Source organism: Bos grunniens, chromosome 19 (assembly GCF_055505025.1).
Source record: "Bos grunniens cultivar Pamir isolate PY7600 chromosome 19, Bosgru_T2T1.0, whole genome shotgun sequence".
NCBI lineage: Eukaryota > Metazoa > Chordata > Mammalia > Artiodactyla > Bovidae > Bos > Bos grunniens.
Genome location: NC_141183.1, coordinates 38808366 through 38822043, shown reverse-complemented (window position 1 = coordinate 38822043; position 13678 = coordinate 38808366). Strand labels below are relative to the sequence as shown.

At 57.7% G+C, this 13678-nt stretch overlaps 1 protein-coding gene across 4 annotated transcripts in view; it reads right to left on the bottom strand.

Annotated features, from left to right (window-relative positions):
* ATP2A3 (ATPase sarcoplasmic/endoplasmic reticulum Ca2+ transporting 3) overlaps positions 1 to 13432 on the bottom strand; it is a 34261-nt gene extending 20829 nt beyond the window's left edge. For 3 of the 4 annotated variants that reach the window (XR_015148054.1, XM_086359578.1, XM_086359579.1), the window contains exons 1-7: positions 13123 to 13407; positions 3240 to 3257; positions 2907 to 2989; positions 1050 to 1154; positions 728 to 866; positions 387 to 467; positions 51 to 136 (exon numbers count right to left, since the gene is read on the bottom strand). Coding sequence is in view for 3 of the 4 variants with exons in the window: in XM_086359578.1 (XP_086215704.1) it covers positions 51 to 136; positions 387 to 467; positions 728 to 866; positions 1050 to 1154; positions 2907 to 2989; positions 3240 to 3257; positions 13123 to 13240 (630 nt within the window). In the remaining variant the exon portion in view is untranslated. Of the gene's footprint in view, positions 1 to 50; positions 137 to 386; positions 468 to 727; positions 867 to 1049; positions 1155 to 2906; positions 2990 to 3239; positions 3258 to 13122 lie in introns of all 4 variants that reach the window. The other variant, XM_086359577.1, reaches the window with a different exon arrangement.
* Between the last annotated feature and the right edge of the window lie 246 nt (positions 13433 to 13678).

Here is a 13678-nt window from a genome sequence, read left to right as displayed (position 1 = left end):
GCTCTATCTGATTCATCTAAATGTTATTATTTTTATTATAAGGCACTTACAGAAAACAGCATGTTCTTCTTGTCCTGGTTGACAGCTCTGGGGTCTGGGATGGCGTCTGTGTGCTTGGTCACAGACACAGATTCACCTGGATGTAGAATCAGAAATGAGAAGCCCGGGACTTCCCTGGTGGTCCAGCGACTGGGACTCCACACTCCCCTTTGCAGGGTGCCTGGGTTCAGTCCCTGGTCGGGGTACTAGATCCCACGTGCCGCAAGTAAAGATCAAAATCACAACTAAGACCCAGTGTAGACAAATACATACACACATACACATTTTAAAAAAGAAACAACAAGCCCCGTGTGAAGTCCTCCCATCCCCGGGCCTCTGGACCTCACCGGTCAGGATGGACTGGTCCACTCTCAGCGTGGTGGACTTGATGTCAATGAGACGGAGGTCGGCGGGCACTTTGTCTCCCACTGTGGAGGGAGAACGGCTTGGCTGAGTGTGGCTCTGGGCACCCCTTCCCAGGAAAGCCTGCAGGGCTCCCAGAAGCCAAGGCCAGGGCTGGCAGGCAGGCCTGAGCTGTCCCCTGGCTTACAGTCCCTTTATTCATCCAATGAGGTTCTGGCTAAAGAGCTGTAGAGGGATCCAACAGCCCCCCTCTACAACATACAGTCAGAAAGAGAAGAGTGGGCTCATTAGCATCTTATAATGCAAGGAGAATACCCCGAAGCACCTGCCACTTCCACGATGTCTCCAGGGACGATGTCCCGGGCAAGGATGCGTTGCACACCCTTTCGGTCCGCGCGGATCACCTTGCCCATCTCAGGCTCATACTCCTTGAGGGCCTCGATGGCACTCTCCGCGTTGCGTTCCTGCAGAGGCAGGAAGGCTATCTATCTCTGCTGGCCCTAGCAAGCCACCCCCTTGGAAGGACACCCCTTGGGGCCTGGGATGGATCTGGAAGCAGAAGGACCTGCAGGGTTCCAGGACCAGGTGAAGGTGACACCTAGCAGCTGGGAGACCCCAGGATGCAGCCGCACCCCCAAGTCTCCCACCTGCCACACGCCCACAATCGCATTGGCCACAAGGATCAGCATGATGACCAGGGGCTCCACAAAGGCTGTCGTGGTCTCCTCGCCCTCCTCAAACCAGGCCAGGACCTGTCGGGATCAGAGCTGGTGAGTGGCAGCTATGCCATGAGCCAGGGTCTACCTGCCATTTCCTCTGTACTCTGGGTCCGTCTACTCCCGTTTGGGAGAAAGTACCCCTGGGGAGCCCTGGATTTGGAGAGGTCTGATCTCAGAAGGCCTTGGCTTGGTTACTACTACCTCCAGGTAGTGACCGCCACAGCCCACGTCCCACCCCACCCACTCTCAGGGTCATGGGGCCACTGTTGGCTTGACTGTGGTTCTCCAAGTGTGGGGCCCAGACCAGCAGCAGCATCACCTAGGAACCTGTTAGAAATGCAAATTCCTGGGGTCCATCCCAGACCTGCTGAGTCAGAAACTGGGGTGGACCCCAGCAGTCTGTGTTACAATATCAGGTTAATGGCCCTGTGCTCAGAGGACCATGGTAAGAGGACCAGCCAGAGCCCGGGCCTGGAGGCGGGAGACCTCATTCCAGTCTGTTCCCACCTCCTGGCCCAAGTGGGTACTTGTCATCCTCTCCAGGCCTCCATGTGTCCATCTGTTCTGAGGAGGGGGTACCAGAACCCTTTTGGCTTAGCTGTAGGAGTCCTCAATTTCCAAAGGACAGTGAGTGGCCAGGATAGTCAGACTGAGCTGGCTGGGCCCCTGACGGCTGGAGGGCAGGGCTGGGAGCAGGAGTGACAACCACCTTCTGGACTCCATTCCCTGCATGACCCTTGGGTCTCTGCTGCTCAGCCACCAATGCCCCGCTCCCCACCGCTCCACCCTGGGCCCATGGCCCTGTGGGTCCAGAAGGAGTCTAGGCTGAGGACATGGTGGGCAGCAATCGGGAGCAGCAGCCAGGAGGCAGCTGCGGGAGGTTGAGGTCTGAAGTCTCTCTGAGGAGCCATGGAAGGTACTGCATGCACTCTCAGCCCGGGGGATTCGCCCCCCAGGGACATTTGGCAACATCTGTAGACTTGACTGTCACAACCATGCTAATGGCATCTGGTGGGCAGAGGCCAGGGATGCTGCTCAACACTCTACAGTACACAGGACAGTCCCTGCCACAGAGAATTGTCTGGTCCAAGAAGCCAACGGTGCTGATGCTAAGAAACCCTGCACCAAGGCAGGGAGGGGTGGGGTCAGAGGTGCTTTTGCAGGCTCACTCTGAAAACCAGGCTGGAAGAGGGGCTGGAGGGGACAGAGAGCTGGGAGTTCACTGTGGGGGCTGCAAGGGTTTGGGCGAAGAATTGATGCTTTCAAACTGTGGTGCTAGAGAAGACTCTTGAGAGTCCCTTGGACTGCAAGGACATTAAACCAGTCAATCCCAAAGGAAATCAACCCTGAATATTCACTGGAGCAGCTTCAGCTACTATTCACAATCTCCAATATTTTGGCCACTTGATGCGAAGAGCCAACTCATTGGAAAAGACCCTGATGCTGGGAAAGATTGAAGGCAGGAGGAGAACGGGGTGACAGAGGATGAGATGGTTGGATGGCATCACCAACTCAATGGACATGAATTTGAGCAAACTGGGAGACATTATCGAAGGATAGTGAAGCCTGGCATGCTGCAGTTCACGGGGTCGAGAAGAGTCAGACACGACGACGGAGCGTGTCTGACTCACGACTGAGCGACTGACAACAAAGGGGGTGGATAGGGGCCCGGGGATGCCCACAGCTGAGAGGATAGCCCTGTGGCTCAGAGCCTGGGCCACTGAGCACTGCCTGGACCCGCTCCCCGGCCCAGGCTGCCTGATGCCGTGGGAAAGGGCTACTTACGAAAGAGACCAGGGCGGCCAGCAGCAGGATTCGAACCAGGAGGTCCTCGAACTGTTCCAGCACGAGCTCCCACAGGGACTTCCCTGGGAATGGGAGCGCCACATGAGGGCTGGGCTCCTGACCGACTGCCCGATCGCGTCCATGCGGAGCTGCGGTGGCCCAGTCCCTCCCTCCCATTTGAAGGAGGAGAACCCGAGGCCCTGAGAGGCACAGATGGGCAACGCTGGGGGCTCAGCCAGGCCCCACTGCCTGGGAGGGGAGGACACAGCCTGACGGTGGCTGGCCCGGGGTGCCATCTGGTGCCCTTGCAGGCCGCCCCGGCCCCAGCCTCACCTTCCTCGGTCGGGAGTTCTGCAGGATCCAGGCAGCCAAAGGAGCCATGAGGAGACAGAAATGACTGGGTTACCAAGCAGAGTCTGAGCAGTCCCCTCCCTCTGGTGCCCACCAGAACCCCCACGATGGGCAGGACACATTCCCCCCAGGTCTTTGAGGTCACAGAACACATGGTTTGTGCCTGGATACTTTTACATCCCTCCCCCACCTGACTCTGGTGGAGGATGGCCTGCTGTGACCTGACTCACCCTGGGACAAAAACCGAGCCAGGGCCCTCCAGGCCAGTTCCTCCTCCATTGCACAGAAGGGAAACTGAGACCTGGAGATGGGAACCCTGAGGTCACATCAGGGTAGAGTTGGTAGTTCTCAGGGCTCCCTGCACTGCCCTTTCTCAGATGCCCACCCAGTCCCATTCAATGTCCCCCTACCCACGGGGTCCCCCTAACCACAATGTCCCATTCAAATTGAGAAAACTGGCTCAGGCCACCTCTGACACACCTGCTTCTCCAGGACCAAGGGGACAAGGCCCGCAGCACTGCCCACCCCACCCAGGGCTCCCTGGGCATGACCTCAGCAGGCAGCGCCACGGGCTTCAATTCCTGGAGGCTGAATGTCAGCTTGGTCCCTCCCAGCGCCCCGCTCCAGCAGGCTCAGAGAGGACCCAGCCAGCCTGCCGAGGCCCAGACCCACAGAATATTTTGAAGAACCACGTCTCCAAACACCACAAGGACCTGCTGTGCCTTTACAGGCTCCACTTTCATCTCCTTCAGGTCCCAAAGCACCCATGTTACAGGTGGAGCTGGCTGCCCCAGTAACTGAGTCCAGGAATCTTCCCAACAGCCTAAAGGGGAGGTAAGTGGGGAAGCCGACCCCGTTTTGCAGGTGCAAGAACTGAGGTCCAGAGTGGATGCGTGGCTTGAACAAGGTCACACAGCAAGCAGGGGTGTTTGTGGGTCTGAGGAAAGGGACCCTGGAAGGGCTTCTCCCTCCTTCTGCCGATCTCAGGACCTGCCCAGGGCTGTCTGAGGGCTCTCTCAGACCAAGCCTAACTGACCCTTGTCTCCTTTTCTCTGGTACTATTCCCAGGACAATCCCTGGGCCAGCAGCATCGGGGTCACCCGGGAGCTTGTTAGCAACGCAGAACCCAAGGCCCCACCCCAGGCCGCTCTTCCTCCCTCCTCCTCGCTGACATGGGTCTTTGCCTCTGCCTACCTGCTTTCAGCTCAAGCACCAGCCGGCATTTTTTCCCACGGGCGCCCCCTACCCTGACCACCTGTTTGGAAGGTCTGGGGTCTGCACCTGGCAGCTGGACCATGGGGAGTACTGAGCAGCCCACTGGGCTGCAGGAATCCAGGAGGAAAACATAACCTAAAAATACACTTTCTAGCATTTTTCTCCAAAGTCCTATTTTAGGCAACAGCTGACATTTTCCGTGGAAAATGTAATCTCCAGTGTCCTGAGTTGAGATTAAAATCAAACAGACTTTTTCCTTCTGATCTATTTAGCTAAAGTGAACAGGAAAGGCAGGAGAGAGGGCCAGCCCTGGTTTCTGGGCCAATTCTCCAACGGAGCAGGGTCTTTTAGAGGTCATCTCAGCCATGCCCCAGCCTCGGAGTACACGTCAGCCTGCTTCTGCCATGCTAAACCCAGGAGTTTCCTCAACTCCTCAACCTCTGCAGGTGTCTTCAGGATTCCTGACCTAAGGAAGAGTTTATCTGTAAGTCTCACCCGAATCCCTCCCTCTGTCTACCTAGCCCCTCCCTCTGCTGGCGTGTAGCCTCGAAGCCACCATATTCCTCAGGGCATTTTTTCCGGATAGGGGCGAGGCCTGGGGTTGGGAAACCTGTTCCAGAACAGACCAGCTCTAGTGAGTGAAGTTGCTCAGTCATGTCCAACTCTTTGCAACCCCATGGACTATAGTCTACCAGGCTCCTCTGTCCATGGAATTTTCCAGGCAAGAGTACTAGAGTGGGTTGCCATTTCCTTCTCCAGGCGATCTTCCCGAGCCAGGTATTGAACCTGGGTCTCCCGCATTGCAGACAGACACTGTATCATCTGAGACACCTGTGAAGCAGCCACCAGCTCCAGTCCCCACTGCAAACTGCCCTCCACCTGCTGGTCTCACTGGGTCTCCTCCCTCTCCCCTTCCACCTGACTGTCCCCTTCTGCTGACTCACAGCCCGATCCAAGGTCCTCTCTTGGTGTCGTTATCACGCTGTTCCCCCGGGGCTTCTCATTCTCCCCACCTTGTGGACACACAATAGGACTATACGTCCCATCTTCCTGTTCGAGTTGCAAAAAGAAGGATGTGTGTTAGTTTGGGCTGGAATGTAGAACTGTTGGAGAATGGCACTGTCCAGTGGAACTTCCTGCGGTGATGGAAAAGTCCTACAGCCATGCTGTCTGATACGGTAGCCACCGGCCACATGGAGCTATTGAGCACTGGGAATGTAGCTAGTGTGACTAAGTAGCTACATTTTATTTCTTTATTATTATTTTAAAATATTTAATTATTTGGCTGTGCCAGGTCTTGGCTGCAGCATGTGGGATCTTCCATCTTCACTGTGGCATGTGGAATCCAGTTCCTTGACGAGGGATCAAACTTGGGCCCCCTGCATTGGCAGCCGAGTCTTATGACACTGGACCGCCGGGAAAGTCCCAGTAGGTATATTTTAAATTAATTTTCATTCACTGAAACTCAAACAGCCACACAAGGCTAGCGGCTGCCCCAGTGGACAGCACAGTCTGGAGCTCTCTGACCCTCTGCTATAGCAACCAGGACCTGTGTGACGGTATCTGCTTTGTGAACCTGAGTCACAGAGTCAGGAGACACCGAGCTGCACGGAGGTGTGCTCGTACAGTGTGAGCAAGAGATGACCTGAATTGTTTCAATTCAATTCACTGAAACTGGGGGGTTGTAATGCAGGATAACCCGGCTGATCTTAACCAATGCCATCTTCTCCCCAGACCTGGCCTCTACCAGGGTGGAGCAAGGCATCCCTTCCACTCCCACCCCCTGCTCCTAGGGCAGGCTCAGTAAGCCATGAGGTCACCGCAGATGCCCCAGCCATCCATGCAGGAGGGCCCATCCCTGCTCCTGAAGTGCAAGCGCTTCCAGTCCTGCCTGAGCAGCTGGCTCTCTGGGGGGCCCTGGGCCTCATTTGGAAGATAGAGTACCACCCCCACCCTGCAGGGCTACTATGTGAATGAGCATTATTATCATTATTGAGTCACAGTTATTAAGCACCTGCTGCTGCTGCTAAGTCACTTCAGTCATGTCCGACTCTGTGTGACCCCAGAGATGGCAGCCCACCAGGCTCCCCCGTCCCTGGGATTCTCCAGGCAAGATCACTGGAGTGGGTTGCCATTTCCTTCTCCAATGCATGAAAGTGAAAAATGAAAGTGAAGTCGCTCAGTCGTGTCCGACTCCTAGTGACCCCATGGACTGCAGCCTACCAGGCTCCTCCGTCCATGGGATTTGCCAGGCAAGAGTACTGGAGTGGGGTGCCATTGCCTTCTCCGTATTAAGCACCTACTATATGTCCTTGCCTGGAGAATCCCAGGGACAGGGGAGCCTGTTGGGCTGCCGTCTCTGGGGTCACACAGAGTCAGACAGGACTGAAGCGACTTAGCAGCAACAGCAGCATATACCAAAGAACTTCCCAGGTGGTGCTAGTGGTAAAGAATCCACCTGCTAATGCCCGAGAGGCAACAGCTGTGGGTTCGATCTCTGGGTTGGAAGATCCCCTAAAGAAGGAAATGGCATCCCACTCCAGTATTCCTGCCTGGAAAATTCCATGGACAGAGGAGTCTGGCGGGCTACAGTCCACGGGGCCACAAAGAATCGGACACGACTGAGCAACTGAGCACTCATACCAAGCAGCGTGCCACATGCCTACTTCATCTCCGGAGATGAACGGTGGCACGCTGTGCGCCTAACACACGAGAAGGTGCTCCGCAGGCAGGATAATCACCTCCTTGTGTGCACTACTCTCTGGTGATTCTCAAACAAGCCAGCAAAGAGGATATGATTATTATTCCCATTTTACCGAGTAGAAGCGCAGAGAGGTTGAGTGCCTACCTAGTTCATGGTCACACAGCTGGGAAGTGGCAGGGAAGGGTTTTGAGCTCGGGCAGTTTGGCTCTCGAACCCGTGCTCTGGCCCTCTTGCACTCACTCCTAGACTGTCCTGCCTTCCCACCGCAGTGGTCCCCGAGCCTCCCCCAGTCAAGATCACCTAAAGGATCATAATCTCCCATGTCCTGACTGTTGGGCTGGGAGCCATCGTCAGCTGGCCCTTCCAAGGAGAACAGCCCATCTCCTGATGCCATCCCCCAAGCCTCACGGGCCAAGACAGAAACAAGAGGTGCCGCCCCTCCCAGACCCCTGCTGGGCCAATCCGGGGGCATATAACTCCCCCCAGTATTGCCTGAATCGTTCATACGGTGGCCTCTCCTGACAAAACCCTGCTCTGGGTAACTGTTGCCAGACTAAATCAGCCCCTGTCCACAGATACCCAACTCGGGGCTGGCCTGTAGGGTCCTGGGATGTGATCAGAGAAACTGCAGCTGAGAGCACAGACTCTGGTCCAAGGACTGGAATTCAAATCCTATTATCTCGGTAGTTCTGTGACCATGGGCAAGTCACTTTAAGCCTGGATGTGCCTCAGTTTCCCCATCTGGAAAATGACGATAGTAAGAGCAACCACCTCATGAGGCTGCGTAACATGCATGAAGCACAGTGCGTGTGAATGTTCAGTAGACCTTAGCCATGACAACGGTGCACAGAAGTTCCCGTGTGCCGAGCAGCTGGGACAGCACCCGGCACACAGCAGGCACTCAATGAAACGGAATGAATGAATGACCCCACCCTGCTCACCGACCTTCCATGGGCCTACAAGATAAAGACCAACCTTCAAGACCTTCCTGGACTCACCTGTCCAGAATCCCTCTCATATCTTAGATGGCCGGCCCTTCCTCCACCCACCAAGCAAGATGCCTCACGGTTGCCCCTGGTTTTGCCCTGCTCCAAGATTTTGCTTTCACAGTCCCTTCTGTGCAGGGTACCTCCCCATCTCATCGGAACTTCCCAGGAGGGCTTCCTGGAAGAGTCCTCCTCTCTCTGGTCATCAGCGTTGCCTCCTGCTCCAGCATCGGCGTACCTCTAGGGCAGGCAGGGGGTGAGTCATCCCTAGGTCCACCCAGAGCCTCACAGAATTGTTTATTCACTTGCCCCACGGTTCAGCCCTGGGGCCACAGCCCAGAGCCCAGGAGAAGGGAGGTGCAAGGCCAAGACTGCCCCCAGGCTCCACTCACCACCTGCTCCCTTAATTCCCCCCTTGACTCCTTCCTCCATTGGAAACTGGTATTTCGGCTTCTAAATGTTGGTTCCAGCCAGGTTCCAGCCGGGTGAGGCGAGTGCTCACCAAGGTCTTCCTCAAAGGTAAATTTGCAGAGCAATTAAACTCTCATTTGCAAAGTCAGGGAGAGGCCTAGGCTGGGCAGACCCCACCCCACCCGCCTGGCCTGTCCCTGGTCTCCAGGCCCCACCTGGAGTGGTCAGTCCTACCTGGCTGACCAGGCCCCAGAGGCCAAGTGTTGGCAAGGCAACTGTGTACCCGCAGTGCTGTGGGCAGATGTGGCCATGCCTCAGAGAACTGCTGGTACACGGGCTTGGGGTGCTACAGGGGCAGGGCTGGTGCAGAAGGGTGGGGGGTGGGGTGCCAAGGCTGCCCAACAAAGGTGTGAGAACTAGGGTGAGCCTGAAGGCTCTTCACACCTGGGAAGCCCCTATAGGGGATCTCAGAGCTGTGTCTCCGCCCTACAGACAACGGGCCAAGGAAGCGGGTGCCTCGGCTGAGGGCAGGAGATAAGGTCACAGCCAAGTCACCACCGGCAGGAATCTAAATCAAGACCATCCCTCCCATGTGGCGGCCCTGGAGCTCCAGTACCCACTGCACAGATGGCTGAGGCCCAGGAAGGCAGGCGCCTGCCCCCGTCACAGCCCCTCCCCCAGGCCTCTTAAACCAAAACACTGCCCCTTCCCCGCAGAGACCTCCTGGGGCCTCACCTGACCCCTACATCCCTGGGCTCTGGGGTAAAGGCGCTTTGGGGGGTGATGGCCGAACCTAGTCCTGTCTCCTGCCAAGGCTCACATCCAGCAGGAGTGATAGGCAGCCCATCCATGGATACAAGGAGAGCCAAGGGCTCCTAAATATATACAATAAAATGCCCAATAGGATTTGCAAACAGAAAAATGCAAAGGAAGACTGTGAGAGGCCACCTTCTATCAGACTGGCATCTGATAAGGTACTGTGTTGGGGAGGTGGTGGGGAAACAGGCCAACCGATGCAACTTTATGAAGAAGAGTGCAGCAACAGCTGTCAACATTGAATACACACACTTCCTTGGACCCAGCAATTCCACTTCTAGGAATCTGTCCTTTGGTGATTTTCACAGTGTGTGAAATGACATGAGGACAAGGATACGCCTTATGTGTGTGATAACAGAGGCTTCGCACAAACCCCAAATCCATGAGAAGCCAGAGGGAAGAAACGCTGGGATGGCCATGTGAAGAAACTCTGCAAAGCCCCTAGAAAGCCCAAGGGTGCTCCACGTGGAACCATCCACAAGAGTGACTGTCACAAGGAGAGGAGGGGCAAAAGGCCCTCAAAATCCACTCCCTTTCACGTAAAAAAGACCATCGATCACAGATCCAGAGATGTGTGCGCGCAGGATATCTTGGGAAGGGGACACTAGGGCTGCCGGGAGGGGTTCGTGGGGACGGGGCTGGGGAGCATTTACCCTACACCTTAGGGACTTTTTGCATGTGGTGCTGTGTGCCCATTTTTATTCAAAAAACAAGTTGAGGGAATTCCCTGGCGGTCCAGTGGTTAGGACTCCACACTCTCACTGCCCAGGGCCTGGGTTCAATCCTTGGTCAGGGAATTAAGATGCCACAAACCATGGTCAAAAACAAACAAAACGAAATCAGTTGAAAGTTTGTAGAAATCACCCCCACACACCCCGCCCTGGGCACCTCTGGGACCTGCCGAGAAAGCCGAGCTCACAAGAGGCCAGGAGCCTCCCACTTACTGTCCTGTCGGGGCCTCAGAGGGCACGGCTACATGCCGGGGTGCAAACAGATGGGGGGACAACTCCAGGCACACTCACTGACACCCTCCCCACCTCTCTGCTCAGAGAGCGGGGAGAAGGACCCCGCCCCCTCCTCTGCGGCAGAACTTGCGAACTTTAGGACTTAAGCAAATGACTTCCTGGTGGTTTCTAGCACTAACGACTTTGCAGGTGCAGAGACTTCTGGGGTTGAGGGGACACTAGTCCCTGGGGTGTCCCCCCGCCCCCGCCGGCTTCTGGCCCAGAGCCACACCAGGCTCCTCTCCCGCCACGATAAGGGAGGGCTTGGTGTACGCAAACACTCACAATAACTCTTGTGGCACGGGTCCTATTACAGCCTCACTGACAATGAGCAAATACAGGCACAGAGAAGCAAAGCAATTGGTCCAGGATTGCACGGCTATGAAGGGGCAGAGCTAGGGCCTGAAACCCTGTCAGCCTCACTCCATAGGCCGTGTGGGGCGCCCAGGCTTCCTCCTCAGGCCGGGGCTGGGCCGGGAGGAGAGCCTGAGGCAGGAAGGGGCAACTGGCTCCCTTCTCCTCAGCTCAGGACTTCCAGAGCCCTGGAATGCTTCCTGAGGAAAAAGCCTTCGGAGAAGCCCGAGCGGGGATGGGGGTGGGGTGGTTGGTGCAGGGAGAAGGCGAGCAGAAGGTTCCACTAGCTCCTATCAAGCTGACCCAGCTCTGAGCACAGGCTCCTACTCCAGGGTCCCAGAGTCTGCAGAAACTGTGACCCCCTTGAACAGACAGGAAAAGTGAGACCCAGAGAGGGGCAGGCACCCAGGATTAGCTCCATTTACTGGGTGACCTTAGGTAAGCTGTCAACCTCCTGGTGCCTCAGTTACCCTCTCTGTAAAATGGGGATGACAGCAGTTGTTTTTAGGAAGGAAAGAAGACAAGAGATGAAAAGTGCTAAGACCAGTGCCTGGTACATAGTAAATACTCGGTGAATATTAGCTTTTATTTTTACTACCATCAAAGCACAGAGGAACCGGAGGAGCCCAGGAATAGCCACTCCCCAACTTTTCCTACCACCCTCCCCAAAACACACATCCACCTCTCTGGACCTACACACTGCACTGACATCCTTATCCATCACCAGCCAGGGCACCCTAAAATCCTCTCACCTAAACCAGACAGCATCGGGGAGAACTAAAGGCTCCCTCGTTCTCAGTCAGCTTCCCCTCTTCAGGGAGACATGGGGGCCAGAAAGGAGAGGGTGTTGGCCAGGGTGAGGCAGAGCAACCTCTGTATGGTTCTGGAGAAGGGCTGGGCTCCAGCTTCCTTTGGGAATGAGGACTCTCAAGCGGGAGGCCACACAGAGGAGGCGGTGGAACCCCAGCTCTGCTGCCCTGACCCCCACCCCCAACCATGAGCTGGGGGACCGGCCCGCCTTGCCCTGAACTCCTCCGGCAAGGACACCCTGCCTGCCAAGTCACTAATAGGGGATATTAAATAATATTTATCTCCCTAGTTCCTCCCACAGCTCAACTAAATATAGCAGCTAATTTTTTTGAAAAAGGATTTCTGCTCCAGAAAGATAATATTTATATAAGAGGTGGTTGTCATAAACCAATACAAAACCCAAAGCTCCCTTTCTGACAGCTCTTTGCAATTTTCAAGCCAGCCCTGGGCAGTGAGACACACGGGCCAGAGAACCTCCCCTCTGGCTGGCAGGGAGCCCTGCCAGGGTGAGTCCCCGAGATCTGAAAGGACATGGGTCCAGGCTGCATGCTGGGAATGGAGATGACATTTCTCTCCAGAGCCCTAGGGACTCCGAGCCCTAGGGGTGGACGAAGGGGGCAAAATCCTGACTGGAAGTGACTGGGGGGGGGTGGACCTCTGCATCTTCTACCTTCCCAGGGCCACATCTGGACAGTACAGGCACTGGCAAGTGCCTCTGGGCCGGGGGAGAATCCCACACGCCACTGAACAGGAGAAAGGATGACACCTTTCCCTCCCAAACAGCAACAGCGCCCAAGGCTGCCTCCGAGACCAGAGATGGGGCAGGCGTGGCTCCAGGTCACCCAGGAAGGAAAGGCCTCCCCAGGCAACTCCCAGTCCGAGGCCTTGAACCTGTCACCCTGCAGGGAGGTGGGTCTCCCGCCTCAGCAGTTCAAAGCCCCCACCACCGACTCCGCCAGCCACATCCGCCCGGGGTGGCAGAAAGAGGAAGACCTGGGGATGGGGGTGGGGGCACCGAAGCTGCCAGCTGACAAGCTGCACCTCCCGGGCGTTTTATTGAGCCCTAGAGAGAGACCCTCGGGGTCAGCTGGGAGGCGGGACCTCAGGGTCTCCGGCTGGTCCCCCTCCAGCTGACCTCGGTGTGCGCACCTGCCGGACTCCGGCGGGCTGCAGCGGCGCGGGGATCCAGCGCGCAGCGGCGATGGGGGTGGGCTAGGACCTGCGGGAGTGGACCGCGACCGGGATGGAGGTGGGAACCCCGGAAGGGCCGCACCGGTCCCTGGGCCCGGAGGGAGGAGATCGGGGTGGGGGAGCCAGGCGTCCGGTCTCCGAACCCGGAACCCGCACCTTCTTCCCCGGTGAAGGTGCAGCGCGGCCCCGCCGGGAGCCCCAAAAGCGTCTGCAGAGGTTTCCGGAGCCCTCGCTTCCTGCCCGCCCGCCCGCGGGGGCCGATGGCTGGGAGCGGCGAGGACCACTCCGCGGCCACCTTGCCGGGGTGGGTTGGGGGAGGGCTGAGACCGCGGCGCGCGAGGTCCCCGCTGCCCCCGCCTGGCCCGCGCTCTCACCGTTAGGGCCGTAGCGCTCCCGCGCGCCGGTCACCTGCTCCGCGCTCAGGCCGCCCTCGGCCGTCACCGAGAAGCGGCGCAGCACGTCGGCGGCCGGGAGCAGGTGCGCCTCCTCCATGCCGCCCGCCCGGACGTCTGCGCCGTCGGCACAGTGGGGGCCGCCTCTCCGAGGGGCTACTGCGCGGGACGTGGGGGACTCGGACCCCGACGGGCGCCGCGCGAGGCCATGACCGCGCTGGGACCGTCCCCGACGGCAGTGGCGGCAGCGGCCGGGGCCCCCGCCAGGATGCTGCGCCCCGGGCGCCCTCCCCGGGGCGGGGCGGCGCGGGGCCCGCCCCCGCACTCACACCCCTTCCGGCCGCCCTCGGAGCCCTCCGCCCCGCCCCCGCAGCGCCCCGGGGCGCGGAGGCCGGGCCACCCGCCCATTCTGCAGAAGGGGGAACTGAGGCCGCCCACGCGGAACGCACAGAGCTTGGGGGAGCCGAGGGCTCGAGGTCCGGAAGGGCCTCGGCCACTGGGCACAGAGCTCCAAGGGGTGGGGGTGGGGAACAGGGCA